General features: G+C 42.3%; 1 protein-coding gene across 5 annotated transcripts; it reads left to right on the top strand.

Moving 5' to 3' along the window:
* Nucleotides 1-813: 813 nt before the first annotated feature.
* On the top strand, nt 814-14070 carry diras1a (DIRAS family, GTP-binding RAS-like 1a). 5 transcript variants are annotated; one of them, XM_029121415.2, is made up of 3 exons: nt 814-886; nt 11943-12557; nt 13109-14070. In XM_029121415.2, exons 2-3 carry the CDS (start codon nt 11981-11983, stop codon nt 13171-13173), a joined length of 642 nt encoding a protein of 213 aa, XP_028977248.1. In that variant the 5' UTR covers nt 814-886; nt 11943-11980; the 3' UTR covers nt 13174-14070. The 5 variants fall into 5 exon arrangements, with proteins under 5 accessions (XP_028977248.1, XP_028977246.1, XP_028977249.1 ...); XM_029121413.2 differs by lacking the exon at nt 814-886 and adding an exon at nt 1424-1839; XM_010871334.5 differs by lacking the exon at nt 814-886 and adding an exon at nt 2484-2668.
* The last annotated feature ends 1960 nt before the right edge of the window (nt 14071-16030 follow it).

The following is a 16030-nucleotide window of genomic DNA, read 5'->3' as shown; positions in this document are numbered from 1 at the left end:
CTCATTAACACAGCATCTACATGTTTTTATATCTGCCGTCCTGTTGTTTTTTTTGTTCTCATTAACACAGCATCTACATATTTTTATATATGCAGTCATGTTTTTTTCATTCTCATTAACACAGCATCTACATATTTTTATATATGCAGTCATGTTTTTTTCATTCTCATTAACACAGCACCTACATCTTTTTAAGGATGTGCACATAAGATGACAAACTGAAGTACAGAATTTCAGAATATCTGTCAACAAACCCTGTCTTAACTTGAACTTGAGAAATGTAATGTTTATAGCCTACATGCAGTGTTTACATTTTACCTGCATACTTTACATTTAAGTAATTTAGCTGACTTACTTATCCACAACGATTTAAAATAGTGAGTGTATGCAGTTTCTGACTTTTTCTTTGCTCTTCACATGCGTTCTTACGTATCCACCTAATCCAACATGTTTTTAATAAGTGCACATGCCCCACTGATTAGCAGATTATTTAACCTCGGGACTTTGCGAGCCTTTCAATTAAATTCTAGATAATTTGACAATTCTAGATTGTTTGTTCTATTGTATTACCAGTTTTATACACTGTCTGTATGGCTACTCGTTTATTTGGAGGTTTTGCCTCAATGTCGTGTAGTTTCATATCTTACCACTAGATGAAGACAAAGGCTAATTTATCATTTCAGTTGCACAAAAAAGCGATGGTTTGGAAATCTTATTCGGAAACTTTTCTGATGGCCGGACAGTGGCGCAATTCCCCTTCTGACACCAACGTAGCAAATTTGGGTGTAGGCCTAGTCCATGTTGCACTTCACAATACGACTGGCTTGTAGTGGGTGTAGCATCTTCAACACAAAGTTAAGAAAGTAGCCTATTGCGTCAAAAAAAGGTAAAATATATATATATATTTCTAAGCCATTATTTTTACACTTCGTGGCTGAATTTTGTGGCAAAAAAACAAACAAACAATATAATTAAGAAAATAACGTAGCCTAGCTTTAGTTAGTACATGACATACAGTACAGCGTAGACATACAATAGACTCGAAAGGCTATGACATACAGGTTGGACATACTGGTCGGCAAGCATGCGGGGTGCTGTCCCTTCAGCACTATGGATGCAAGCCAATGCAGAAAAGGGCGTCCACTAGCTGATGCAAACGCCTTAGCCTATAGATACCGTGTTACATAAATTACATTCAAGTGTCTGATTATCTTACTGAAATAACTTAAAATATAATAAAACCGTCACGTATTGATGTAAGATTTATTTGGTAACATACCAGTTGCTCTTTAAAATACACGGATAGAATTTAATAATTATAATTGTGAACGAAATATATGCACGAAAAGAACCAAAATGATTGAGTCCGACATATTAGGTGTTGAAAAAATTGAATAAAACAAAGATGGAGTCGAAAGAGAAGGGTATTTTAGATACTTGACGGAGCACACACATCTTCAGTAAATTAAAAGGAGTGTCAAGAGCGTAAGACCGCTGGTACTGCCCATTCGCTTGCGTCAGTATGAGATGAGAGAGAAAACTGAAAGGAAAACACCTCCTATCTTTGGCATCGGGGGGTTTAAATAAGAAAAACAGAAAGATATATAGACAGAGTGTGTGTGAGGGAGAGAGAGAGAGAGAGAGAGAGAGAGTGAGTGAGTGAATGGAGAGAGGGGGTGCAGTCAATAGAGAAGGACTTGGATTCAACAGCGCATCACGCATACTGTTAAATGCTATTACTATAACGGAATATTGCATCAATGTATTTACTTATATGTGTTACATGCCGGCATTAGTAAATCCGAATTATCACAAAGGATCTGGGAAAGTAAGCCTGAGGTAAGTTAGATTAATTTCAACTTATGTTTGTTCATCCATTTAATTCTCTTACTCTCCATTCCCTCACTCATCTAGCTAGCTTACTCACTCATACAACATTTTCCCGATTGCTCAGTGTCTGACGGAAGTGTTTATTTGCCTTAGGCTACACGTTTCAGCAATACGTGAAGCCATCAGCTTCTGCAGTTTGATAATAGATTGGATTTTCAAAACACGTGTGGGTTAACATGCCCTCTTTATGAATGACTGTGTTTGTGTAGCCTCAAAAGCGTGCGTGGAAAGGGAGGGCTATGAGCCTATGGTTCATTCATCCAAGTGAGGATGTTGCCACAAAACATTTTGTCTGAAAATAATGGATGCTTTGATTTAGTGTCATGGAATCAGTGGGCCCAAAGTCAAATTCCTGTGTGCTTATCCAATACGCGCGGTTGCAATTTTGTCAGTCTTTTAAAAAGAGAGCCGTGGGAGACTGGCACTTCGTTTTTTGCGTGGGCATGGCATAAAAGGGGGTACCTGAACATGCTGCCTTGACGTAAGCTGCTTTGTAGCATACCCACGTCTTTGTTGTATAAGAATTTGTGACGTACATGACGCGTTCATGTTTGTGGGCTATTGTGCTATGCAGATATTTTCAATAAGTTTTAGATTACCTGAGCCTTGAGTATTTAACACTGACGAAAGGATTGCCGTTTGAGGAATGTAGGTTTAACATATTTCTGCTTTGGACACCTGTGTTGCATTGGGACAGAACTCATGATGCTAGAAAAGCGAACTGTTTCTTCTCAGTAATCCTACAATATATTCTTCTTACTCAAAGAAAGTAATCCAGGTAGGATTTTTCATCTGTTCGCTATTTGCTTTCAAGCAATTGAAAGGACTTGTAATTGCAGTTTTTATAAGCTACCTCGTCGAGGTTTCTTTAGGAAACATTTTCATCCGGTAACCTTCTGAAGGATCTAATATACTTCTTTGTTCAGTAAAATGGTAGGAGGTGGTGGAATGAATGGCTGATAATAGCCTACTTTATGGTAACAGGTAGACTATTTTGTACTAAATTAATGGACTACAAACAATAAACCGTCATTGGTTATAGCATTATATGTCACATTGATATATAGTAATAATAGTACAACTTAAGCATACGGCCTAACTTGTATAGCACACATGGATGTTATACACTGAAAATAAATGTGTATTATTGCGAGAAAGGGAAAGTGATTATTTTGAAAATAATTTCCTTGTAAATCATATGTCGAATGGCTGCATGTGAGATGTATGAAATACATTATAGTAATGAGACCAGGTCAAAAGTCAACGACAAAGATCCGGACTCGCATTAGCACCTTTTTCGATATTAATAGGGCAATCATCACCGACTGATCACTAGCGTCTAGGGAATCATCAACCATTTTACCACCACCAGTCAATAGCAAATCAACTCCACTTCAATGATCATGAAAGTGCTCTGCCAGGCCAAAACATGTGCATTATCTGAAATACAGTCATACACATAACCACATCAACATGTTAACTTATTCAGATTGGCAATAACCTATAAACCTATATCAAGTTTTAAACAATGGGTTATTTTCCAATTTTACTATTTTTATTCTGTTAGCATTCGGTTGACGTGTTATTTGTTATTTCAGATCTAAACATGCACTTTTATCATATATATTTATATCTGGACAAAGTTATGCTTTGTACAGATGGGTTTCAGGCTGAGCCGGGGTAAAGCTAAACGAAGAACAGATCTCATCTGACGCGATTATAATATCCTATTCCTTATGGGACAAATTAATAGTAAAACACGAAAAGAACCAATATCACATTTTGCCGCTAGGTTTCATGGGGATTGTGACGCGTCAACTATTTCAGCGGATAAATAGTGGGTATGCTAATGAGTGGAGGGTTTTATTGGTTACTTTGAAGGGTATAAAGGAGAATTACACCTGTTGTCCATTTTTCAGAATATGACCATAAACAAGAGAAGCTGCGCTGATCTGTTACAAATCCAAAGCCAGCTGATCGCTGGTTGTAAGCTAAATTAACTTGGATTCGAATTTTTTTTTTATTTCTATTGTTATAAGAACACGGGACACCAACCCTAAAGCTAAGCCTAACCACAACCTAACATTCATTAACTGTTACTGCAAAAACCTAAACCTAACTGTAAACTAAACCCCTCACACATAATGCTAATTCCACACAAATACACACAGACACACACGCATATCTTCTCCATTCTCTTTTCTCAAGGCCATCACCTCTGAGTTGTAAGGAAACATATTGTGCCATCCTACACCCAAGAATGATCTGCAGCAGTGAGAGAATGCAACAGAATACAGGACCTCACGCCAGCATGGTCTTGTGTGTCAATATTATTAAATTGATCAGTGGTTTAGCAGTTATTCCTTGCAGAAACGCACGGGACGTTTGAGTTTTGTGTGATTTCTAGAAACGTCCCTCTCCTTGACATAACAGATACGGCATTTTGGTTGACCTACTACCTCCCCCGTAACGTTCTGCCAATACTGGTCTGGTGAGCACTTACTGCCCTTTACAGATACGTGTGTGTGTGTGTGTTCCTGGCTTTATATGTGTTTGTGTGTGCAGATGGCTATGTGTGTGTGCCTGTGTGAGTACGGCCCATCCCATGGAAGGGCTATGTGCTTAATCGAATACAGCCCATCGGCCTGTTGTTGTGTGTTTTGCTCCAATCCACATTCACTGTGTGGCTGGCTGTGTCCTCCTGGGTGTCGTGGACACAAAAGCCCAAGACGACACGGAAGGCAGAAAGGGAAGAGAGGTGCTGGGGAAGATAGCAGAATAAAGCTACTCCCTTTATCTGGGATGTGTCACGCCTGCCACAGACAAAGGCACCAGTCACTAGGTGTGCACGAGGAAGACATGTTGTTCACTGAAAGGTTCTCTGAATGGGTTGACCGTCTTGGCTGCTGTTGATCTCGGTGGTGGAGACTAAAGAGTAGAGAGGTATGTGGTTATGGGCTTTTTGTTGTGATTTTACATTTGAGTTATCAGCGCATTATAAAAGGCTGGTGGGATCTGTACTAGGCATCAATACGGATGGATGTGTAATGTGTTTCAAACAGGATATGAGCTAGATATGTATTGATGTTGTATACAGAGCTTCCCTAAGAAGCTTCCCTCTGCTATCAAATAAACAAACTGTTAGAATGGTCTTGTAGAAGTTACCAACGTAGTACACATTTTTTCAAAGTTCTCCTTTATTCAAGTCATAATATACAGACACCTTAGATTAGATTAAACTTTATTGTCATTGAACAGTACAAGTACAGTACAACAAAATGCAGTTAGCATCTAACCAGAAGTGCAAATAGAAGAGGGCAGAAAATGTACAAGTATTAAGTATATGTTTATTACTAGTGGAATGTACAGATGTATTGACCTTCAAAGCAGAGGTTAAGTTTAACATGGCTAAAAAGTTGTGAAATCCCAGTAATGGAAATGATGCAACCATTTGACTGGGATAAGTAGGACCACACGGTCAGAGTCAGAAAGCAGTGAGTCTGGGAGAATTTGGCATAGATGCCCAACACTTTCCTGATGTTTTGTTGACCTCTCAGAAAAGGGATATGACATAAAAAATAAATAATCGTGTGGGCATGTAACCATGGTAACCGCGTACTGACAGGGATGATGGCATGTTTATGCCCCGTCCCTAAATATACAAGTCAATATCCCTTCCCCTTACATTGTCTGTCTCCTTCATACGTACTCACACACTCCCACACACACACACCACACAAACACTCCCACACACACACACACCACACAAACACTCTCTCTTCCTATGTCATAGATTTTCCTCTGGGCCCTGTTACCACAGTAACCAGAGAACTCCCAGAGATCTGGAGAAAAAAAAGCAGCAACTGAGAAATCCCAGATCTGCAAAGGGAAGGAAGAAAGAAACACACAAACACACACACCCACAGTATGCTCTTACAGGAAACACAACCACACACTATATTGCATGCCAGAATACACAAACACACACTAATACATGACAGAATACACCACCGCAAATTAATACATGACAGAATACACCACCGCACACTAATCCATGACAGAATATACCACCGCACACTAATCCATGACAGAATATACCACCGCACACTAATACATGACAGAATATACCACCGCACACTAATACATGACAGAATATACCACCGCACACTAATAAATGACAGAATATACCACCACATACTAATACAAGACAAAATACACCACCACAAATTAATACATGACAGAATATACCACCGCACAATAATACATGACAGAATACACCACCGCACACTAATAATACAAGACAGAATACACCACCACAAATTAATACATGACAGAATACACCACCGCACACTAATACAAGACAGAATACACCACCGCACACTAATACATTACAGAATATACCACCGCACACTAATACATGACAGAATATACCACCGCACACTAAAACATGACAGAATTTACCACCGCACACTAATACATGACAGAATATACCACCACATACTAATACATGACAGAATTTATCACTGCACACTAATACATGAGAGAATACACCACCACAAATTAATACATGACAGAATATACCACCGCACACTAATACATGACAGAATATACCACTGCACACTAATACATGACAGAATATACCACCGCACACTAATACATGACAGAATATACCACCACACACTATTACATGACAGAATATACCACCACACATTATTACATGACAGAAAATACCACCGCACACTAATACATGACAGAATGTATCACTGCACATTAATACATGAGAGAATATACCACTACATACTAATACAAGACAGAATACACCACTACACACTTATACATAACAGAATATACCACCACACACTATTACATGACAGAAAATACAACCACACACTATTACATGACAGAATATACCACCGCACTCTAATCTGCAAAGGGAAGGAAGAAAGAAACACACAAACACACACACCCACAGTATGCTCTGACAGGAAACACAACCACACACTATATTGCATGCCAGGATACACAACCACACACTAAAACATGACAGAATACACCACCACAAATTAATACATGACAGAATACACCACCGCACACTAATACATGATAGAATATACCACCGCACACTAATACATGACAGAATATACCACCGCACAATAATACATGACAGAATATACCACCACATACTAATACATGACAGAATATACCACCACATACTAATACAAGACAGAATACACCACCACAAATTAATACATGACAGAATATACCACCACACACTAAAACTTGACAGCGAAAGCCACCAAAACAGAGAGAACAGATCACTACGCTCCTCTGCTTACATCAAGACTGGCAGTTTGCAGTTTTCACAGAGAGCAAGCATACATGGTCCAAACCGTAGGAGTAGATCGATTAACAGACCTTCAATTAGTCACTCTAAATCTGGGAAGAGGACTGACATCCAAAACAACCATCTGTAAATAGATCTGTAAATAGAATGAAACATTCTCTCCCTTTCATACTAGCAGTATTAAATATATTTATTTGTAAGGTATTTCTTTTGAGTCCCTGCTCAGTCAAAAACTACTTTGGTTTTATATATACTGTGCATGTGATGCCACACCATTGGATTGGAATAATACTGTCACATGGTGAAAATTACAAATGTCATTTTTGTGAAAGAGCTGCTAGAAAATGACAGTATATCAGTCATAAATCTCACATGCAGTCATACTACATGCAATATAAAAGGCAATTATTTTCTTGAAAATAATCCCTCTCAATTTCTCACAATACACATTTTTTTTGCATATAATTATGGGATCGACTTCAGGCGTCACATCAATTAATAGACAACTAATAAAGAGCACTTAAACCTCTAAGATAATAACGTCTGGTTTTCAGATGCTTATCTTTTTCGATGTAAGTTATTTTTTTGAAGCAAAATATTGATAGTAAATTTAAGAATTGTATTCGACGACACCCCTACCTTTTTAATTGTAAAAAATTACATATTGCTCATATCCTTAAATTTTTTTTTTGCACAAACAATAATTGGGGCAAAGAACATCGCTCGATACTGACTGGTTCAACCCAGCCTTTATTATACTTGTTTTAGTAAGTCAACAGAATTTAACAGAATTTACCAGAGAGACTTAGTTTAGCGAAAAGACATCAGTGAATAACCAAATAACAACATTTCTACCATGTAGTTTCATGATTTGTGGTAGACAGGCTAGGACCCAGTTGGGGTTAATTCAACAAGGTTAAGCTTCCAGCTTTGAAGACGTACTAAAGGTGCCTACACACCACCGCGATGGCGGTGAAGGTCTCATATAGACTTTCAAGTGCTTGCGGTTTGCCGCCCATCGCCCTATTCCAATTGAAAGTCTACGAGACCCCTGTGCAGGCACCTTAACGTTCCCAACCTGGAACACAATGATTCAAAACCATACCGCCTTACAAACAGCAAAACGAAACTGAACTAAATAGTGGGTCTGGTTGTGCAATGAATAACAGGTGTGTTAGACAAGACCGAGGTGTGTTCAAGACAGTGTTACCAAATTGGTGCGTTACCAAATTGGTGCGTTCAGAGGAGGGGGAAACCGGAATTCCCAGCCAGGAAGGAAGCCAGGTAGGAAGGAGAGTTGGAAAGCAGAGGGGGGAGCAATGCCACTGAGGGAGTCATTACACACAGTGCGAAACTAATAAATAGCTTAAAATAATTGTATTATATACTACAGCTCACAAGACTACAGTTTAGCAGCGCTAGGCGGCTATTGTCAGAATGTTTGGTCTGGGGGCTATTATCATGACAATTATTTTTTTTCTACATTATAACTATTTTAAAATAACATACATTTTACACCTGGATTTACATTTAGCCATGATCACGAAGTGCCTCTTATTCTTTTTGTTGGGATACTTGGAAACAGTTTTCCTAAATGATTACGTTTTTGTTGCTGATTTGCAGGTGATTTGTCAGTATGGGGGAGTTGGCCCATCCATACTATGAAACTGTACACGTGACTGGAAAGATCTGCGTGTTTATGTATTCATGCATCTTTCATTATAGCCCAGTAGGTTTGGCCCAGAAAGGCATTGGAGAGATGAGTAACTACAGTGTGGCATCTGTCTCCGTACCAGGGACGTCAAAACACTCAGGCTTCACGACCCGGACCAATTGAAAACAAGCATGTGACGTGATGGCGAGGAACTCGTTGGCTCTGGCGTGCATTTCGAATCACCCCATCCCATCGGCATTGGTGTCAGCTCGCGAAAGACGCTCCGGGGCTTACCAAAAAAAAAACATCCAGTGCCGGAGTCTGGTGATGCCCATGCTCTCTCTACTCACACGTGAATGAATGACAGATGGTGTGTGATACAGAACTGTTTGCTGGACAGGACCAGGACATACTGGCATGCATTGGTGGCCCGTCATAAAGCCCACCCCGGGAGGATACAGCAGGCGTCACAGAGCTCTGTGCTGTACACATCAAAGCACAACTTCCATCAGAGAGGAAGACAGAGCGAGCGAGCGAGAGAGATCAACACCTCTTCTATTGAGCACTGAGGGGTGACTGCCTTGCACCACAGACACACCCACTGGGCCTGCACGTTCTTCAAACGGCTCCCTGCGTGGATCCCCGCGGGGGCGTGGGGGAGGGGGAAGGGGGCGCTCCCTCCAGGGATGCCAGAAGGCCAGGGCTCCATCTGTCTGATCCGTGGAAGATGTTAGGCTGTCACACAAGGCTCGGATACCACCCTGCCGAGGTTAATATGTGCTTGATGATCTGGATTGCAGGGGCGGGCTGACCTGCCCCGAGGCACCAGGGCTACCTGTCTCGGATGGTCCGACGGACATTGGGAAACGTCCCCACTTCTGGTGCTTTATGGAAACACTCTGTTGATCTGAGCTGTCCCCTTTGCTTATAGCAGCCGTTGCATACACAATTACTTACTATAATTCAGAATATGGACAACTGTCCATCAGCCACTGGCTAATCACCAAATGTTTTATTTAAAAAAACAACTGGATCAAAGTTAAGGCCAGTGGGCAACATCCCAGGTTAGTCTGCGTTTGAAAAACACCCCTGCCTGGAAGCGCTAAATAGCTCAGAACAACTTTGCAGGGTCAGAGACTCAAGTAACGATAAGTGTAATTTGCATGAAAGAATACCTGTTTCTTCTGATTTTCTCGGACCGAATGTCATCCATTAGTCTGCAGCCCAAACATCTGGCGAAAGGGCTGTCTCTTAAAGAGAAATGGGCGTTGTGATATTACTTAAACCAGCCCAGTCTATAAATCCTCACAAGACGAGCTCAGCAAAGAGGTACAGTAGGACACCTGTTAGGTAACCTCCTACTCTCCATTCACAAAGACGGCCCTGCGGATGTTGATTTGTGGCTCATTGACCCTGACCCGCTCCCCAGAGGACTCCTCCATTATCCAAATCCCAATCCTGTAACTGTCTCTATATTCAATCACTCTCCTGCAGTTGCCCCCGTTCAAGGAACTCCAATCGATTAGCCATTACTGTAGTCATTAACGGTCCGAGAGGAAATCTTGGAATTAATAAAAAAAAAAAAAAAAATTGTCTAGTAGTCTCTTGTGTTTCTGGATGTCAATTACAGGCGGGTGGAGATATATGCTGTTAGCAAGCCCAGGATGACCCTGGTCCCTTTGGGTTTAAGGGCGTGCCAATCACTTTTAAAAATGCCCCAGCAACCATCCAGAGGCCCACGGATCAAGTCCTGTCTAACTGTCCAGAAGATAGAGACTTTCGTCTGATCCTCTTGTACTCCTTTTTTAATGTAGATGGTATTTAGAAGGCTTTTGACAATAGACTAGAATGACTATCATACAGCACATTTACGATTTTAAGGGATAACTTTTGGTTTATCTGAAAGTGGTGCTTTGAGAGTTTTCAGTGATATATCCAGTGAGCAAGATTATTTGCGCTACTCATTTTCATGTCCTTTTAACTACCAAAAAATACAGATTTTCAACAATGTTGCATTTCCTGATGTCCCTATGTTTGAGCAAATCCCACAACCAAATCCTTCAAATGGTCATTCTGACACTGGATCCAGGCTGTTCCTTCTATAAGTCTTTCAATCATCTGTCACCCCCCCCCCCCCCATCCTTCATCCCCAATTCTATTCCATCCTGTTTCTCCACCACTTCCACAAAAGAATGATGGCCCATGCTCAACCACAGCAAGATGGATGACTCACTCATAGAGTCTGGCTGTAGTGCTAGTGGCAGACACAAAATCTCTCTCTCTTTTACACAAACTGTATCACTATCACACAAACACACGTACATACACACACATCTACAGTACTTAATACCCACACATCTATTATCCTAATGGGCGTGAAACTCGTGTCCACATACTTATATGCATGCAAGGATATCAGTGGTCAGAGAAGCTACAAAGAAGAGTTTTTTGGGGATCTTTACAAACTAATTTCTAAATTTCAAGTCCCTACAACACCAAATAATCTCAATTGGAGTTAGTAATAGAGAACAAAGAGATGGGGGACTAGGCTACACTAACAATGGGGAAACAGGCCACACAAACCACCATGTGCTTTGCCTTTGCTGTCCTCTGTGCTGTGCTTTCATAGATCTGTGAGCACAGGGATTGAGAACCTCTCCTGTGTCTGGTTCAGAATAATGATAACCTATGATGGCAAACCAGGCTTCAATAGAACCAGCACTGTTTGTCTCAGCTGAGGGTCACTCAAGTATTGTCCTTGCACACAAGATCTACTTCAACAAGGATGATATTTAGATACAATGACATTTTAAAGAAAAAGCTCTCTGTACGTTATGAAACCGCGTTTAATTGCTTGTACCTTGTTCGAGCAGGCAAAAGTGGTTGAAAGCACAGCATCTCAACAAGCCATGCCCACCAGGGTTAGCTTAGACAAAAAGGCCAGTCCCATTCAACGCAGCCGAGTAGCAGTCAGCATCTGTACTCATACCACTTCCGATCCAGTCATTTTAGGACCGTTCCTGACATTCTCTTCCTTCTTCTCCCCGAGCTTAGGAAACAGAAGGACCGATTGACACGGTTGGCTCCCCGACATGCCTGAGCAGAGCAACGACTACCGCGTGGTGGTGTTCGGAGCCGGCGGCGTGGGCAAGAGCTCCCTCGTCCTCCGCTTCGTCAAGGGCACCTTCCGGGACACCTACATCCCCACCGTGGAGGACACCTACCGCCAGGTGATCAGCTGCGACAAGAGCGTGTGCACCCTGCAGATCACCGACACCACGGGCAGCCACCAGTTCCCCGCCATGCAGCGCCTGTCCATCTCCAAGGGCCACGCCTTCGTCCTGGTCTACTCCATCACCAGCCGCCAGTCCCTGGAGGAGCTCAAGCCCATCTATCAACAGGTGCTGGCCATCAAGGGCAGCGTGGACAGCATCCCCGTCATGCTGGTGGGCAACAAGAGTGACGAGACCCAGCGCGAGGTGGAGACCAGGGAGGGCGAGGCTCAGGCCACCGTGTGGAAGTGTGCCTTCATGGAAACCTCGGCAAAGATGAACTACAACGTCAAGGAGCTCTTCCAGGAGCTGCTCACCCTGGAGAAGAAGAGGAACATGAGCCTGAGCATCGACGGCAAGCGCTCTGGGAAGCAGAAGCGCGCCGACAAGCTGAAAGGCAAGTGCAGCATCATGTAGGCGTGCGGGGGGGGGGGGGGTTGTCGAGGAAACACCCGGCCGGGGAGGACGAAGGACTTGAAGTCGGGGAGGGAGGGGCTGGACCCGGTTTTGTATTCTTGAAAGAGACTCACTTTTAAGAATGGAGGGAATGTGGGATGGGGGGAGGGATTTTGCCATCCCAAAAGGGGCCGATCCCCTTCCCTCACTTCACCCCAATGCCCCCCCCCCATCTCCACCTTCCCCACATCCATGCCTGCAACCAGGGATCACCCGCGGGGCTCCGTCGACCGATCCGTCTCATTGGTCTCAGTTTGGATGTTGAAGGACTGAGTGGAAAAGCCTGGAACACGGGAGGCTGTTCGCGTTCTGAGGGGAAATCAGGCCTTGGTGTAGCTCCACCGCCACAGTGTAAAAGAAAAACGACGGACAATATGGAGCTGTTACAATTCCTCTTGTCTTAAGTCCATGGCGTTACGACTGACGGCGACCTCCATACTCAGTGACCAATTCTATATTATTCACGCCATGTTTGCCCTCCTTCCTATATAGTGTATACAGTGGCTGCCTCCCTTCCGCTGACAGGAGGAGTGAGTCCTCCTGCCCATTACAACTAGAAGAGCAGCACGGCGGGTTTGAGAGGCGAGAGGGCATCACGTTTGAGGTGAAAGTAATGGAAACGGCTTCATCGGTGAAGGTAGATTTTCTATAAGCACAAGTTGGGACGTTTGCCTTCAGTCACACTGCGTCCAGCTGGTGAGTGGATGGGAGTTGAGGGGTACATATTGTTAGCAAAAAAGTTGCTGATTGAAAGCGGTGCATTATGTTTTACAGTACAGTTTAGGCCTGTCAAAGGCCAGCAATTAACAGTAGCATGTTACTGGGTAGCAAAAATATGGGAAAGATGGCTGCAAATGGACTCTGCATTTTGCTGTATATTTCAAAGGTCTTTCCTATTGGTTGACTTGTCACTGGTATAATTTCAACATCTAAGCGAGCATTTGCTGAACAAAGAGCAAAAGTAACATAAAGCAAAAGTAACAAGCACACAAAGCACGTTTAAAATGTTAATGTTTTTAATAAATTTATTTAACCTCTATAGCACAAATGTTTCAACTCTCATATCATTCTTTTAGGTGTCTATATCAAAGTTTATGACATTTTGTGCATACCTTTATTTTTTAACCGTCCACTGTCCATCCACTGTATAGTACATTTAAGATCTGTAAATGATATAATTTATGCTCCGAATACTTACTTAATGTCAAATAAATACTTACTGTCTTGCTGTGCCCCCGCTCATCAAAACAGTTCCAACCCCCAAATCACATGGTCTAGCTTTAGCAATATGACATTACAGCACTTTGAGGATTTGGGAGCATCGTGACATTTAATCTTTTGGTAAAACTCTACGATGTGCTCTGGTTGCATAGTCCCTATGAACAAATTCACTTGAGAGTATTTTGCAATTTTAATCTTGTGAAGGAACTGCAAAATAAAGAATACATAACATATCACTGGTCACATTGGTCATTTTATATACACACTGTTCCATGCAGGGCCTAAGTCGTGAGACATGGACTCAGGTGGATGAATGCTGTATCGCTATGAATAGGATCTTTGTATTTAGATTCATTATATATGTATTGAAAAAGGACTTGTTTTTGAGTCCTTCTGTATAGATGGTGATATTATTCTGTGAATACAATGACAGAAAATGTATCCAATTTGGACATACCAACCCCTAATTTAGGCCCATGTTTTTTCACATACTAATGCCTCACATGGATTGTATACTGTAGCTCTAGTCTTTTCCACAGCTGTGTATTCAGTCAGCTCCTGAGAGAAGAAAGCAATTCTCCGGGCCTGTATGTCCACTGTTCAATTCCAAACAGTGTTGGTAGGAGAGAGCTATGACCACATTGTAGATGCTGATCCACCCTGTCTGATCCATCCTGAGCCATCATGTCATGCATTATTGAAGCAGGGAGGAGGTCCTGTGCAGTTGTTGCATGGATGGATGGTGGCTATACTGTACAAACTGTATTTTCCATTGACTGGTTCCTGGTTGGAAGTGAGTGAGGTAGTATTGCTCGGACAGGTCATAGGCTAACAGCGTTGAATCACCGCAAAGAACAAACATGATCTTAATAAGAAGCACTCGTCTAAAAAAAAATCTCTTCCAGAAAAGGAATACACAGAGACCATGTACCCTAGCCAGGGGTGATATACTATAGGATAAAAGGGCTAGAGTGTCATTGTTTGACTGACAGATAGAGATGCAGTAATATCACGTCATCAGCAACACAACTGTCCCCATTGTCTTCTGACTGACAGGCGCAAGGGGCAAGAATTGTTCTGTTCCAATGTTTGATTTGCATTTCTTAAAGAGATTTGGGGAAGTAGACATATTTCAAAGGAAAAAAAAACATCTTGTTAAAGAAAGAGATATACAGTATTGCAAGGAAAGTGTAATCATGTAGTTTTTTTGGCAGATGCTATATACAGTGGGGAGAACTGTATATAGTATTTGATACACTGCCGATATAAAGCATGTAGAGGTCTGTGAGCTGTGCAAGGACATCAGGGATACAATTATAGACCTGCACAAGCCTGGGATGGGCTACAGGACAATAGGCAAGCAGCTTGGTGAGAAGGCAACAACTGTTGGTGCAATTATTAAAAAATGGAAGAAGTTCAAGATGACGGTCAATCTCCCTCGGTCTGGGGCTCCATGCAAGATCTCACCTCGAGGGACATCAATGATCATGAGGAAGGTAAGGGATCAGCCCAGAACTACACGTCAGGACCTGGTCAATGACCTGAAAAGAGCTGGGACTGCAGTCTCAAAGAAAACCATTAGTAACACACTACGCCGTCATGGATTAAAATCCTGCAACGCACGCAAGGTCCCTCTGCTCAAGCCAGTGCATGTCCAGGCCCGTCTGAAGTTTGCCAATGACCATCTAGATGATCCAGACGAGGAATGGGAGATGGTCATGTGGTCTGATGAGACAAAAATAGAGCTTTTTGGTCTTAACTCCAATCGCCGTGTTTGGAGGAAGAAGAAGGATGAGTACAACCCCAAGAACACCATCCCAACCGTGAAGCATGGAGGTGGAAACATCATTCTTTGGGGATACTTTTCTGCAAAGAGGACAGGGCGACTGCACCGTATTGAGGGGAGGATAGATGGGGCCATGTATCGCGAGATCTTGGCCAACAACCTCCTTCCCTCAGTAAGAGCATTGAAGATGGGTCGTGGCTGGGTCTTCCAGCATGACAACGACCTGAAACACACAGCCAGGGCAACTAAGGAGTGGCTCCGTAAGAAGCATCTCAAGGTCCTGGAGTGGCCAAGCCAGTCTCCAGACCTGAACCCAATAGAAAATCTTTCGAGGGAGCTGAAAGTCCGTATTGCCCAGCGACAGCCCCGAAACCTGAAGGATCTGGAGAAGATCTGTATGGAGGAGT

This window comes from Esox lucius, chromosome 8, assembly GCF_011004845.1.
Source record: "Esox lucius isolate fEsoLuc1 chromosome 8, fEsoLuc1.pri, whole genome shotgun sequence".
Lineage (NCBI taxonomy): Eukaryota > Metazoa > Chordata > Actinopteri > Esociformes > Esocidae > Esox > Esox lucius.
The sequence above is the reverse complement of the archived record's forward strand: the minus strand, read 5'-3'. Positions and strand labels throughout refer to the sequence as shown.

Bases quoted from the DNA above. Each gene is read 5' to 3' on its own strand.
- diras1a (XM_029121415.2), top strand. From the start codon at position 11,981: ATGCCTGAGCAGAGCAACGACTACCGCGTGGTGGTGTTCGGAGCCGGC. The intron at 12,558-13,108 runs GCAAGTGCAGCA...CTTCCTATATAG, and splicing joins GCGCGCCGACAAGCTGAAAG to TGTATACAGTGGCTGCCTCC.